Genomic DNA, 14,147 nt, shown 5'->3' with positions numbered 1-14,147 from the left:
TAGGTAGGGACTTCCGTGGTGGCACAGTGATTAAGAATCCACCTGCCAATGCAGGGGGACACGGGTTCGAGCCCTGGTCCAGGAAGATCCCACATGCCGTGGAGCAACTAAGCCCATGCGCCACAGCTACTGAGCTCCCGCACCTAGAACCAGTGCTCCACCACAAGAGAAGTCACCGCAATGAGAAGCACATGCACCGCAATGAAGAGTAGCCCCCGCTCACTGCAACTAGAGAAAGCCCTCCGGCAGCAACGAAGACCCAATGCAGCCAAAAATAAACACATTAATTAATTAATTTTAAAAAAGATTAAACAGGTAAAATCAGCACAACTGGCCAAAAGTGAGCTGTTCTTCACCTGGAGACTGTCAAGAATAAGAACACAAAGAGGAAGAAATAGTGTATAAAAATCATGTTCTTACTAAAAGTGGGTCTTCAGTAAACGTCCAGTATAAAAAGTACATGCTTTTATCATTAATTCTGGAGTCACCTAAAATAAAGAAAGAGATGAAATAACAGCATTAGAAATAAATGGAATACACAGGCTACCTCTGGAAGATGTACAAGAGAATGAGAGTGATGGTTGCATTCGGGAAGTAGAATAAGGCAGTAGAGAGACAGGAACAGACTAGAAGAACTATATACCATTTATATATTCTGGAATTTTATTGTGTATGCCTATTACCCATTTTTTTTAAAGTTAAAATCACAGCTTAAAATTTTCCCATTATATTGTACTTACTTTAAAGCATTTTCAGGTAAGTACTATGGCATTATTATTATCAAGTATATTGATAGGAAATATTGATAGTTGTGGGTTGGCTGGTCACTATTAAGCTGAATGATTTTGCCTTCTCAAGGGTAGAAAATGAGGGAGGGATAAATTGGGAGATTGGGACTGACATATACACACTACTATATATAAAATAGATAACTAATAAGGACCTACTGTACAGCACAGAGAACTCTACTCAATACTCTGTAATGGCCTATATGGGAAAAGAATCTAAAAAAGAGCGGATATATGTATATGTATAACTAATCCACTTTGCTGTACACCTGAAACTAACACAACATTGTAAATCAACTATACTCCAATAAAAATTTTTAAATAAAAATAAAAATAAATAAATAAAATTAGGGGCTAAGCCCAAACTCAAAAAAAAAAAAGTAGAAAATGAGATTCTCTGTTAAAAAAAATACAAGAATGCCTCACTTGCCAAGCAGGAATAGGAAAACTATATAAATTAAAAGTCTAAACTGTGGAATATGCTGAAAGAGATGCAGATATCACTTGCAGTTATTCACAATAACACACATTAATGTGCGAATGGCTCACTGAGGATTGCTGAAATCGTCTGTACCTTCTGTACATTCTTTAAAGAGTAAAGATAGTATTATATTAACAGTAGGTTAACATAATATAGGTATCTTTACTCCACCTCAATTGGACATCAAAGCTCTTAGGAAGGCAACAGCGGCAGCACTAAGCCTCCACCTTCAGATGGCTTCACAGGTTTGGGACAGAGACACTTGGATTTTTTGAATTCACACAGGACAGCTTTGAGATTCCCAGAAGCAATTGGTTGGAATTTTAAGGAGAAACCAACCTCCTGTGTTACAAAGATAGGGGCTAGAAGCAGTGAAATTTGGGATACTCCTATCAACACTGTTACTATCCCAGGATGGTGAGACCTGGAGAAATTTTGTAATAAATGAAAAGATAATGAAATACCATTACAAATCATTAATGCTAACTTACAAACAGATACCAAATTTATGGCTCTTTAATATCAGTAGTAATTGGTCCCATTACTGTTTTTTTTTTTTTTTTTTGGCTGTGATGGGTCTTCGTTGCTGAGCATTTTCTCTAGTTGCAGAGAGCGGGGTCTACTCTTCATTGCAGTGCTTGGGCTTCTCATTGCGGTGGCTTCTCTTGTTGCGGAGCACAGGCTCTAGGTGTGTGAACTCAGTAGCTGTGGCTCATGGGCTCTAGAGCGCAGGCTCAGTAGTTGTGGTGCATGGGCTTAGTTGCTCCACAGCATGTGGGATCTTCCCGGACCAGGGATCAAACCTGTGTCTCCTGTATTGGCAGGAGGATTCTTAACCACTGTGCCACCAGGGAAATCCCCCCATTAATTTTTAACTTTGTAAGATACTCACTTTATTATATATGAGAAAATGGACGTATTTAAATAATACCTATAGAAAAAAGGTTTTACTTCTATAATACTTGATGTACCTAGTATAGCATAAGTTAATCATTAACTTCAGATTATAATTTTTGGTTTCTGGCATATTATAACATAATTTTTCCTCTGGTGGGCAATTCCTCTTTTTGCTCAGTTAATCCTTGAAACAAGAAATTATATATTAATTGTCTTAACACATCTTACCATATTTTAAAGCACCATGCCTTTATCTCATTCATGAGCTTTATTAATATCCCATATAGTATCATTCTAGAATAATGCTAGCAACATAGTATGGAGTTTGCTATAGATTGAATGTTTGTGTTTCCCGTAATTCATCTGCTGAAACCTAATCCCCAGTGTGATGGTATTTGGAGGTGGGACCTTTTGGAGGTGATTAGGTCATGAGGGTGGAGCTCTCATGAATGAGATTAGTGCCTTTAAAAAAGAGGCCCCAGATGGGCTTCCCTGGTGGCTCGGTGGTTAAGAATCTGCCTGCCAATTCAGGGGACACGGGTTCGAGCCCTGGTCTGGGAAGATCCCATGTGCCATGGAGCAATTAAGCTCATGTGCCACTACTGCTGAGCCTGTTGTGCTCTAGATCCTGTGCACCACAACTACTGAGCCCACGCGCCACAACTACTGAAGCCCACGTGCCTAGAGCCCATGTTCCGCAGCAAGAGAAGCCACGGAAATGAGAAGCCCATGCACCGCAATGAAGAGTAGCCCCTGCCCACCGCAACTAGAGAAAGCCCACATGCAGCAACTAAGACCCAATGCAGCCAAAAATAAAATAAATAAATAAACAAAAAGAGACCCCAGAGAGTTCCGTCTCCCCTTCTGCCATGTAAGAGCATAGCAAGAAGATGGCAGTTTATGAACCAGGAAGCAGGCTCTCAAGACATCAAATTGGCCAGCACCTTGATCTTGGACTTCCCAGCCTCCAGAACTCTGAGAAATAAATTTCTCTTGTTTGTAACCACCAGTCTATGATATTTTCATTATAGCATCCTGAACAGACTAAGAGTTTATTAATATGTGTTGAATGCATTAATTTAAATCCCTCCCAACTCTGAATTGTTTATTTTTCATAGGCTATAAAAGCTAATAGTAATAACAACAATAGTAAAAAGAAACCATGTCTTTAATGCAGAAGTGAGCACAGTCTAAAATACAGTACCATGGCCTGACATAAGTATTGGATTTTTCATGCTGAGTAGTTTTCTTATTTTTTGACCTTCTGCAAATTATTGACAGACCATTTAGTGTTCAAGGAGCTTTTGTGCATGGAGGGAAACACTCACTGTTATTTGTATTTTAGAGCTCTGTTTAATAAACACAGTTAATTCAGTACAACTTGGAAAAATCAATTTTTCTTACACATGTAAATGTTTATTGCAAATTTCATTAGGTAAAGTCCCTGAAACAACTTAAACTAAATTAAAAACTTACAAAGATGTTCCTTAGAACTCTCAAATGCCATACACAGCAGACACACATACATAAATGCTATATCATTAGCTATTATTACTTATTTTATATTTAAACTTATCCTAAAGTAAACAGTATGAATCTAGTTTGTATCTTCACTATTTCTATACTTCATTATTTTTATTCCTTCCAGATTACAGTAACACTTATTTTGATCCCTCCTCAGGAAACGATCTCCATCTCAAAAGACTACTTTTGCAAACCAGCAAGGATATAGGATGTGGTTATCTTGTTTAGGGCACAAGATCTGTCTGCTTCTCCCAAATTATTAAAACCCCAGCTCCTGGGTTCATAAAGTTAAGTTTCCTTTTCATAGTTAAGCTTTGGTTGTTATATCAGTAAGACTTTTTAAGTCCACATCTTTCATTTAGATTTTAGAGTTTTGTTACTCAGTGCTCTCTCTGATAGCATCATTTTAAAAGTCGTATAAGGGAGTGATCTCTAGGACATATTGAGTGAGAAAAGCAAGAAGCAGAAGGCTGTATGTAGTCTGCTACTTCTGTGTAGGAAGTCAAGGGGGAGGGGAATACATGTATTTGCTCATATATTTTCAAAAAAAAGCAATGGAGAGATAAACTAAAAGCTACTGAAATTGGTTACCTAGAGAAAGGGATGGAATAGAGTAGATAAAGAGGCAGGAAAGGGAACAATACTTCTCTGCGAACTCCTCATTTATTGTTTTGATTTTTGCTGTCATGTAATGTTACAAATAATTGAAAAAGCATAATTATATCAAAGAAAAAAAAGATGACCATCGACACACAAAAAAGTATTATTTTAATGAAAATACCGGGTAAGATATATATATCTTAAAAGCAAAAAGAATTGCATAATTTTCTTAAACAGCTTTCCATAGTTCTTTGGTTACTGGTCTTGTGGTATTGTTATTTCAAAACCATCATATGGGTGTTGTAGGATGAAACTAATAAGCAATTAGTTAATGTCAGGCAGACCATGGGTGCCTCCTGATGCAATGCATTAGAAGGAACCCAACATCTCCTCTGCATTATTCTTGTCATCAGAGAAAAAGAAGGAAAAAAGAACCTGAATATCGAGTTTGTAGATCTAACTGCAAACTTGCAGGAAATACAAGAAACAGAACAAATGAAAGGATTCTAGAGGAAATGAGAATGTGGGACATTTTACATGACAGATGATCTGTTTTCTTCTATAAATAAGTGGCGTGGGAAAAAAGAAGAAAGGAGAGGGCTTCCCTGGTGGCACAGTGGTTGAGAGTCCGCCTGCCGATGCAGGGGACACGGGTTCGTGCCCTGGTCCGGGAGAATCCCACATGCCGCGGAGCGGCTGAGCCCGTGAGCCATGGCCGCTGAGCCTGTGCGTCCGGAGCCTGTGCTCCGCAACGGGAGAGGCCACAACTGTGAGAGACCCTCATACAGCAAAAAAAAAAAAAAAAAAAAAAAAAAAAAGAAGAAGAAAGAGAAATATTGCAGATGACAAGAGACATTAGATACATAACAAACCAAGTGTAATGTGCGGACCCTGTATGGATTTCAACTTAACAGAGCCATATGTGAAAAGGCATTTTCGAGGCAATTTGGAAAACCCAAATATGGACTGAATATGGAGTCTATATATATCTGAATGTGATCATCACTAGATGACATTCAGGAATTATTGCTCATTTCATTACATTTTACAGACAATTGCACTGTGCTACGTTCTCTAAAAACACCATTTGTTGTTAAAGATGAACACTGAAGTATTTATTGGTAAAGTAATACAATTCCTGGGATTTACTTTCTAATACTCCAGCAAAACGGGGGAGGGGAGAATAATTAACAAGATTGGCAAAATGTTGATTATTGTTTAAGCTGAATGAAGGGGGATCATTATATATTCTCTCTACTTTTGAGTCATATTTAAATTCTTCTGTAATAAAAAGATGTTTTTAATGTTACAGATGCCTTTTCTTCTTGTAATTAGTAGGCCCACCTGGAGATTTCATTTCCTAAGAAATGAGAATCAAGTCTGTGAATTTAGTTTCCTCCTTACAATGGTTGATTCTTTAATCTTGGAACACACAGTTAAACTGTCTTTCTGTCTACTGTCATGAGAGCAGTTTCTCTCTTTTTTTTTTTTGTAACTGTTTGGCTTACAGTTTCTTGTATTCAATCTTCTCTGTTTGCACAAATAGAAACAAATACATATTCATAAATAGACATGTCCTTGCTGTGGAGGACTTCATAGCGTGAGGCCATAAAAATGACTGCACGCTGAAACCATGCAAAGCAATCTTAATAATCCATGGGGGAAATTACAGTTGTTTGTGATCTGTAAAATATTTTAGCAAACCATTAAAAACTCTGACTGGCAGTTATAACTATAGGAAAGAAAAATGGCGGGGGGGGGAACAAAGCTATGTTTATTTAGTATACTGTAATTTAAAATATTAGAAACATTGAGGATTAAAGTGTTTTATGTCTTTGTGGGGGAAAAAAAAACCTTTGTTTTTCTCTGAGGGTGAAAGAGAAATGAATTGTCTATCCAGCCTAGGTTGAGCTCTCTAAGCAATCCTAGGCACCTAGAGATTTACAGTTTGCGAAGTCATATCTATTTTCTGTTTTTTCTAACTTACGAAGTGGGCAGCCTTTCTATGCCTTGGTGAATTGTCATACTCTTTTCTAAATCTGGATCAGCTTCCAATATTTTGTGCTTTTAATGTCATGAAATATCTCTATGAATTCCTTTTCAAATAAAACTTTAGATTTGAAGTAGCTACAGTGTCTCAGAATTCTGTGCAAACTTGTAAAGATTCTCTGTGGGCTTCTAGCTAGACATTGGACACAATCTGATTGTATTTTATAAGGTCATTTTCAAAATATTGATAATATTTACCCCTCTAGATCAGTGGTTTTTAATAATTTTAGTATCTTATAGCAATGGTTTTCAAGTGTTTTTTCATGTGACATTATACTCAGTGCAGTACTGTTCTAGAGGATAAGGGGTGGGGAGGAGAGGATCAAGAATCCCATCCCCTGGGTCTTCTCTCCCCAGCTCCTGAGGTTGCCCCCAAACACCTCCAAGAACACAGTTTGCAGATATCTGCACTCCATAGTGGATCAAAATTCTGTGGTTGATAAAGTCTTTAAGACACCCACACACCATGATGCAGATCAACTATGATCAAACATATGGGTTCTTCCCAGTGTATTGGTGCCTCTGAATCATCCCAGGCTTGGCAGAAATATCCCATCCCTCTATTTCTGTCTCTCTGTTGTAGATCACTGATTAGGATCTGGTGTTACTCTCCACCCATCCTTCTAAATGATGCTTCACCTTGTTCCTGGCTCTCAGCACCCACCGTGACCATGGCTTTGATTCTACTTTTCAGTGCCTGACGTCACCAGCAACTAGCCCTGCCTGTGCTCACTGAGACACCAGCCTGGGACCTAGAGGTATGACACATGGTCCCACACACATCTAATTCGTGTTGCCCTTTCTCTCCCCACATGCCTTTTGCTATTTTAGCTTCTCTCAGGTGCACAGTCTTTGTTCTGAAAGTCTCCATATTCTGAATTACTTCCTTCCCCTCTTTACAGGATCAAAACCAGCTGTTGGAGCTGGTTGTTCCTTTCATTAACTTGGTCTGGTTTTTAAGTTAGGTCTCATCAATGTTTCGGCCATATCTTTGTGAGCATAATTCCCAGGCAGATGGCAGAGAGAATGGAGGGGGCGTGGAATACAGAGGAAGTAGATTAGAATGGAAAGAAAATATCCTCCTTTAAAGCTTTCCATAATGCTATTTTTGTCATTATAAAGATACAAGAGAGGAGGAGAAGGAGAAAGGGGGAGATTTAGTAGAGAGATTTTGTCAGAAAGAGAGAGAATAACTGCCTGTCCAAATGCTTCTTGGAAATTTGGGGAGGTTTCTATGAGTGTGGCTTTGTGCATATGTGTGTAGGGGGGTGGGGTGGGATGTTTGTATATGTGTATGTGATGTTCTTTCACGTTTCTGAGTGGCCCCAATTCCAAAAACAGTGTGACCTCACACCTCTCGTGAAATCTAAAATCTTTTTGAGAGCTTCCGTCCAAACTTAAGATGTATAGTGTAGAGTGTTTGGTTAATAATACTTACCAGCTGATCATCCAGTCCAAAAAGTTGTTCCACGTAAGTTTCCAACAGTCTCCGAATTTTGGGTTTCATTGATGGATCAATGCACATATCCCTTTAATAAAATCATAAAATGCAGTCAAAAATTAATTTCATTTCATAGTAATTAGTTCCATAATTAAATCAGTGATTTTAATGGGTGGAGGGGAAGGGAAGGGAAGGAAAAACACTTCCCCTTGGGAGAGGCATGTCAGAATCACCTGGAGGGCTTTTTCAAACCACTCCCCCCTCAGGATTCTGCTGTGCTCCCCAAGAAGCATCCTCATCCTGTCCTCATCCTCAACTTGAAATAAACTGTCCTATGAGCACACGTTGTTGATGAGAGTGTGCTATGTTTCTCACTTAAGAACCAGTGGAGAAATTTTTCCTATTGAAGTTTGGGGGACTTAAAAGCCAATGGAGGGGAACTTCCCTGGTGGCGCAGTGGTTAAGAATCCGCCTGCCAATGCAGGGATCACGGGTTAGATCCCTGGTCCAGGAAGATCCCACATGCCGCGGAGCAGCTAAGCCCATGCGCCACAACTACTGAGCCTGCACTCTAGAGCCCGCGAGCCACAGCTACTGAAGCCCACACGCCTAGAGCCTGTGCTCAGCAACAAGAGAAGCCACCACAATGAGAAACCCGTGCACCGCAAGGAAGAATACCCACCGCTCTCTGCAACTAGAGAAAGCCCACGTGCAGCAACGAAGACCCAACACAGCCAAAAATAAATAAATAAATAAATTTATTTAAAAAAAAATAATAACAGACTGCAAACTACTTGGGGTAACTAAATGTCCTAGCTCAGTAAACAATCATGATGATTTTATATATATATATATATGCCTATGGAGGGATTCTTGGACAATCTTAAGATTGGAAACATTCATTAGCAAGACCTTTTTTGATAGTATACAATGAGTGTTTTACCTTCAAAATAAAATATCTCCCTACCATAAATCAAAACAATACTTACCAGAGAAGACTTTCAAGACCATTTTCCATTACAGCAGTGATCATTTTCTCTAAATACCTCAGGGGATCCTCAGGACATGTAACAAGTAGACCACATAACAGAGCCTGGGAAAATGAAATGGAATCAGTGTTTCTGGATTTGCATGTTCTTACTAAGCAAGAGACTTTCTGTCAGACAAAGTCAAATAATGTGACAGTTTCTAAACTAAATGTGCTTTATAGATACCCCTCTGTGTTTATTCAATGTTACCAAATAACCAGAGCAACATGCAGTTTACCTTTACTCTTAAAAAAAATTCCGTTGTAAATGGCGAGTTGTTGCATTATGTGAGGGGTCGCGGGTTAGATCCCTGGTCCAGGAAGGGACAGTCCAATTGAAGAAATAGTTGTGATTACCTTAGATCAATGGTTTCTACCATTTTTAAATATGAGGAACTCCTTTTTTATTGAAGTATAGTTGATTTACAATGTTGTGTTAGTTTATGGTGTACAGAAAAGTGATTCAGATATAGATATAATCTTTTTCATTATGGTTTATTATAGGATATTGAATATAATTCCCTGTGCTATACATTAGGACCTTGTTGTTTATCTTTTTTATATATAGTAGTTTGTATCTGCTAATCCCAAACTCCTAATTTATCTTTTCCCCCTCCTCCTTTTCCCTTTGGTAACCATAAGTTTGTTTTCTGTGTCTGTTTCTGTTTTGTAAATAAGTTCATTTGTATCATATTTTAGATTCCACATATAAGTGATATCATATGGTATTTGTCTTTCTCTTTCTGGCTTACTTCACTTAGTAAGATAATCTCTAGGTCCATCATGTTGCTGCAAATGGCATTATTTCATTCTTTTCTTATGGCTGAGTTATTTTCCATTATATATATATAATGGAAATTGAATCAGTGATTTTAATGGGTGGAGGGAAAGAACGCTCCATATATATATACATATATATGTATATATATGTATATATATGTGTGTGTATATATATATATATATATATGTTCCGCACACAGCAACGAAGACCCAATGCAGCCAAAAATAAGTAAATAAAATAAAGTAAATTTTAAAAATGTATTGGTGGGGCTTCCCAGGTGGTGCAGTGGTTGAGAGTCCGCCTGCCGATGCAGGGGTTGCGGGTTCGTGCCCCGGTCCGGGAAGATCCCACATGCCGCGGAGCGGCTGGGTCCGTGAGCCATGGCCGCTGAGCCTGCGCGTCCGGAGCCTGTGCTCCGTAACAGGAGAGGCCTGCGTACCGCAAAAAAAAAAAACCAAAAAAAAAAAAAAGTATTGGTGAGTCATATATTGAATACCTCTCCATTTGAGACAGAGAAAAAGAGTTACAGCACACATCCCACAGCAACCACCTGGAGTGCTTAGACATTTCTCTTTGGTTCACTGGTGGGTCTCCTGGTACAGGTGTGGGGATGTGTATGTGTGTGTATAGCGGGTGAGGCTCTCTCTTTGGCCCTTCCTCCACATAGGGCCTCCTCTTGCTGGCTTTTTTCCTACTCCTCTGTCTCATGAACAAAATAATTCCACCTCTGAGTCATGCAGAGTTCTTCCCACCTACCTCCATGAGCCAAGTGTCAACAGATCCAGGCCTGGGGGTCCTGGGTTTTAGACCCTCAGCAGTTCTCATAGTGTTCCTCCACATAAGAGCATAATTCTCCTGACTGAACCTGCACAACACATTTTCCCATTTGCAGTAGCTCCATGTCCCCCCCCTCCCCCCCACCTTAGTGTGCAACCTGCGGGCTGGGAACCTAGCCCCTAGGGCTATGGCCAAAGGGTAAGACCTCGATGTCTCTCCCTTCCCAGCTCTGCCTCCGATGTAGCCCCACCCCAGCTGCTTACAGTGAGCACTCAGCCATCTGCAGACTAATTTCCTTCTCCCCCAGACCTAAAGAATATAGTGATACGGGAGATCAGTGTTCTCACCAAAGTTGTCAAGCTGGATTTGAATAGTCTTCTATTACCTAAGGGCTGAAGTTGTCTATTCCCTGGAGTCTAGACTTCAGACAGCTCCCTAAATAGCCCTGATGAAAAGCCCATCTGCTTTCTAGCCCTTCTGTGCCTCAATCACTATAGTACTGAGTTTCTCTACTCCCTACTCCACATTCTCCCCTTGATCCTAGTCTGGTACCCAGAGGACATCTGCAGCAGAATAACCTGGCGAATGAATTGGTCTCAGAGGATGAGGTCTAGGAACCTGCATTTTGATTGTCTCCCCAGTTGATTCCTATCACACTGAAGCCTTACTGGAATTCAGCTTTAAAGTAAATTATTGAGAAAATTGGGATCTGATAAATGAATATGAGAAGTTGCTTATTTCTTTATATTTCCAAGCTCCACAGATCAGAAAACTACTTTTCCTGAAAGTTATCCCGCAGAAATCAAATCAAGTTGAAAGGATAAGTCTATGGAGTGCTAATAAAGTCATATGGAACTAGCATTGTTCAAATGTTCACTTTTTGCATAACAAATCTCACTGTTCATAGTTTCCCACTGGGCAAAATAAAATATCCTGGGGTTTCACATCTTAATGTGTGAACAGTGCATAGCTCCATGCAAATATGAAAGCATAGTTAGTGAATCAATAGATTTCTTTTTCTGCTATAAAACCATTAGCTTGGTCTTTATAAGGAGAGACAAAATATGCAAAGATGCCTGCAAAATGAATGTTTGACTCTCAAAAAACGATGAGTAGGGCTTTATTATTGCTAGCCTTCTTAGTAAAAACTTACATGGTCAAGGACAAAAAAAAGACCATGACTTACTTGGCTTTCTCAGTCTTGTAAATTCATAAAACAATTGTGCAATCCTCCACTTTCTTTGCCTCTGCCTCCCTAATCTCAGTCCAGAATATTTCTCAAATATTCTGAAAAATGTCTGGGTACTGAGGACAAAGAAGGGTTTATCCAAGACGGTTGTTTCTACTCCTTTTCAGTACTACCCATCTTACAAGAAGCAAGATAATGCAGTGAATGGAGTCCTCTGGGTTTAACTCCTGGATCTGTAATTTTCTGGTGTGTAACCTCTGACAAGCTACTTCTCCTGTGCTTCTGTTTCCTTAACCATACATGGGATAATAAAGGTATATATATCATAGGGCTATCATGATAATTAAATGAATTAATATATGTAAAGTACTTGGAATTGTTTTCTAGCACAAAATAAGTACTCAATAGATAATAATGATAGCAAGGCATCATCATTTTTTAAACCATTCCACTGCTAATTATCACTTCCATTACAGGAAAAGACTTGGACAAAGAGAAAATAAATTTTTAAATATTCCCTTGTACCATTCAAAGGCCAGTGTAATGACAGAGAAAGAGAGACTTTATACCAAGTCTATTGGAAGAGATTAAGACCAATGCATTTGGTCTTGGTTAGGAGAGAGAAATGGTTAGGAGAGAGAAGTTGATAGAACAGTAGTTTAAATATAAATAGCAAGGTAGGAACTGTATATTAGAGCTATGGGTAGATATAAGACACTTGAGAGAGCAAGTCTTGTTTATCTTTTTAGATACTCAGATAAACATAGGAAAAATGCTAAGGGCCTAAATAGCAATATAGAAGATAATTGCTTCATGAGGGCAGAGATAAAAGTGATTACCAAATGCTTGTGGGGTCCTCAGCAGTTGGAGAAACTTTCAACTGGTAAGGAGAGGGCAAGGGTCTTCCTCTTGGCAAGAACAAAACCTCAGGGGCACAAACCAGTTTGGCTGGAATGGAGGATAAATGTAAAAGAGAAGCAGGCAGAGTCACTCTGTGACGACGTCAGAATTCCATACCGGGACCCAGGACTGGATCCTCCTCTAGACACAATAGGTCATTCATGATCAAACCCCTGCAAGATCAATCACATGGCCAAGGTCACAAATGGCCATACAGCAGAGAGTCGCAGCTCAGTGTGTTTCCAAGATCCCTCTAGGGTTGACCTCGACTTTTAGAGGGTATATTCTTGCTTCTGGATTTCACAGATGAGGCAGAGAAGGGCCAAGTGATTCACAGAGCCAGCATGTTTTTAAACTACAAACCTCGGACTCCCCCCTGGCCCATACCATGCACTCAAACAAAATTGTGTGCACGTGTATCTTTCTCCAGAACTTGAGAGGTTTTTTTTCACGTTATCTCTTCCAAAATATTTTATTCATATGCCAACCCCCAAACACATTCTTCTTTCAAGTAGACGGTAATCATATAGTTTACACCTTGTTTTTTTCCCAGATGAGATTGCTTTTAAAATTGCAATGTCAGCACCATATAGTTACAGAAACCCCTTTACTTAGGAAGAGACTTAAGTTTCTAAACATTGTCCAAAGTCCCTTCAACCTCCCTACCCTCCAACCCCCAAAACAGTCCAAAGTGCCATCTCAGAAATGCTCACCATCCCCATCTGTAGTAGAGACGGTGTTGGCATACTGTAGTTCTAGGAGTGTCTTAATGTTTTTCTATGGAGGTTAGTAAGTTAAAAATTTGTAAATAAAGGGGGTTCTGTGTCTTGTCAACATTTAAATAGAGGGTGCCAAATTTTTATTTTAGAAACTCTATAACTAAAAACATATTGAAGATTATCGAAAGGGATCAACTGGATTTAGCCATTAAGGAGGGACCCCAGGGACAGGAAGATGCCCCCAAGGCCAGAACTTGAGGGGTTTTAAGGCAGACTGGACAGGAGAGGAGACGAGGTCTCTATGAAGTGAGAGCAAGACAGTAAAAGCAGGATCCTAATACCTGTGGGATTGTGCCTGGCCCAACAGGGAGGTGGTCACCAGCCATGTAATCCCTAGATGAGTAGGTGAATTGTTACTGAAGAAATAATAAGCCTTTGGGTTGTCATATGCCTTTGGGTTGTTTAAGTGTACCATGGGTTTTCCTCTGGAACTGCATCTATAAACTGGCTGGCTGGGCTAAGGGAACACAGCAAACATAACTGCTCTCAGGGGAAGCCACAACCTTCTAGTCCCAGGGTCCAGCAAAATGAGTTAGTGTGACCAGTTCCTTCTCATCTACATAAGCTTGTGGTCTCTTGCTCATATATTTAGTAATTCCTGATTCTTGCATTTCTGGCAAGTATTTGCAGCTATTAGTCTCTAAAAATACTTCTGATAGTAGAGTCTATGTGATTTAGAAATAAATACGTTTTTTAAAAATACAGATTGGAAACTTAATCATGAAAGAAACACAAAGCATAAAAACTGCATAAGAATTTTTAAAAACATGTATTTATTTATTAATTTCTAAAAATAGAAAACTTTGCATAAAGATCATGGTTTGTAACTTAAACATGCCCTCTGCTGGGCAGATCTAGTTTTGCAAACTCCTTTAATCTTTCCTAGTTGTTAAACCGAAACCTGAGCTAACACT

General features: G+C 39.2%; 2 protein-coding genes across 4 annotated transcripts in view; one reads left to right on the top strand and one right to left on the bottom strand.

Moving 5' to 3' along the window:
- Nucleotides 1-14,147, bottom strand: part of FBXL13 (F-box and leucine rich repeat protein 13) — a 191,123-nt gene that overhangs the window by 166,499 nt on the left and 10,477 nt on the right. The window contains 3 exon segments of the mRNA XM_033862761.2: nucleotides 421-488; nucleotides 7,778-7,868; nucleotides 8,770-8,873. Of these exon segments, the coding sequence (XP_033718652.2) occupies nucleotides 421-488; nucleotides 7,778-7,868; nucleotides 8,770-8,873 (263 nt within the window).
- LRRC17 (leucine rich repeat containing 17) overlaps nucleotides 1-14,147 on the top strand; it is a 114,397-nt gene that overhangs the window by 96,314 nt on the left and 3,936 nt on the right. For 2 of the 3 annotated variants that reach the window (XR_004528090.2, XR_012333889.1), the window contains one exon: nucleotides 6,923-7,059. Coding sequence is in view for 1 of the 3 variants with exons in the window: in XM_073809586.1 (XP_073665687.1) it covers nucleotides 7,034-7,056 (23 nt within the window). In the remaining 2 variants the exon portion in view is untranslated. Of the gene's footprint in view, nucleotides 1-6,922; nucleotides 7,098-14,147 lie in introns of those variants that run through there. The other variant, XM_073809586.1, reaches the window with a different exon arrangement.

The sequence above is a fragment of the Tursiops truncatus genome, chromosome 9 (assembly GCF_011762595.2).
Source record: "Tursiops truncatus isolate mTurTru1 chromosome 9, mTurTru1.mat.Y, whole genome shotgun sequence".
NCBI classification, from domain to species: domain Eukaryota; kingdom Metazoa; phylum Chordata; class Mammalia; order Artiodactyla; family Delphinidae; genus Tursiops; species Tursiops truncatus.
The sequence above is the reverse complement of the archived record's forward strand: the minus strand, read 5'-3'. Positions and strand labels throughout refer to the sequence as shown.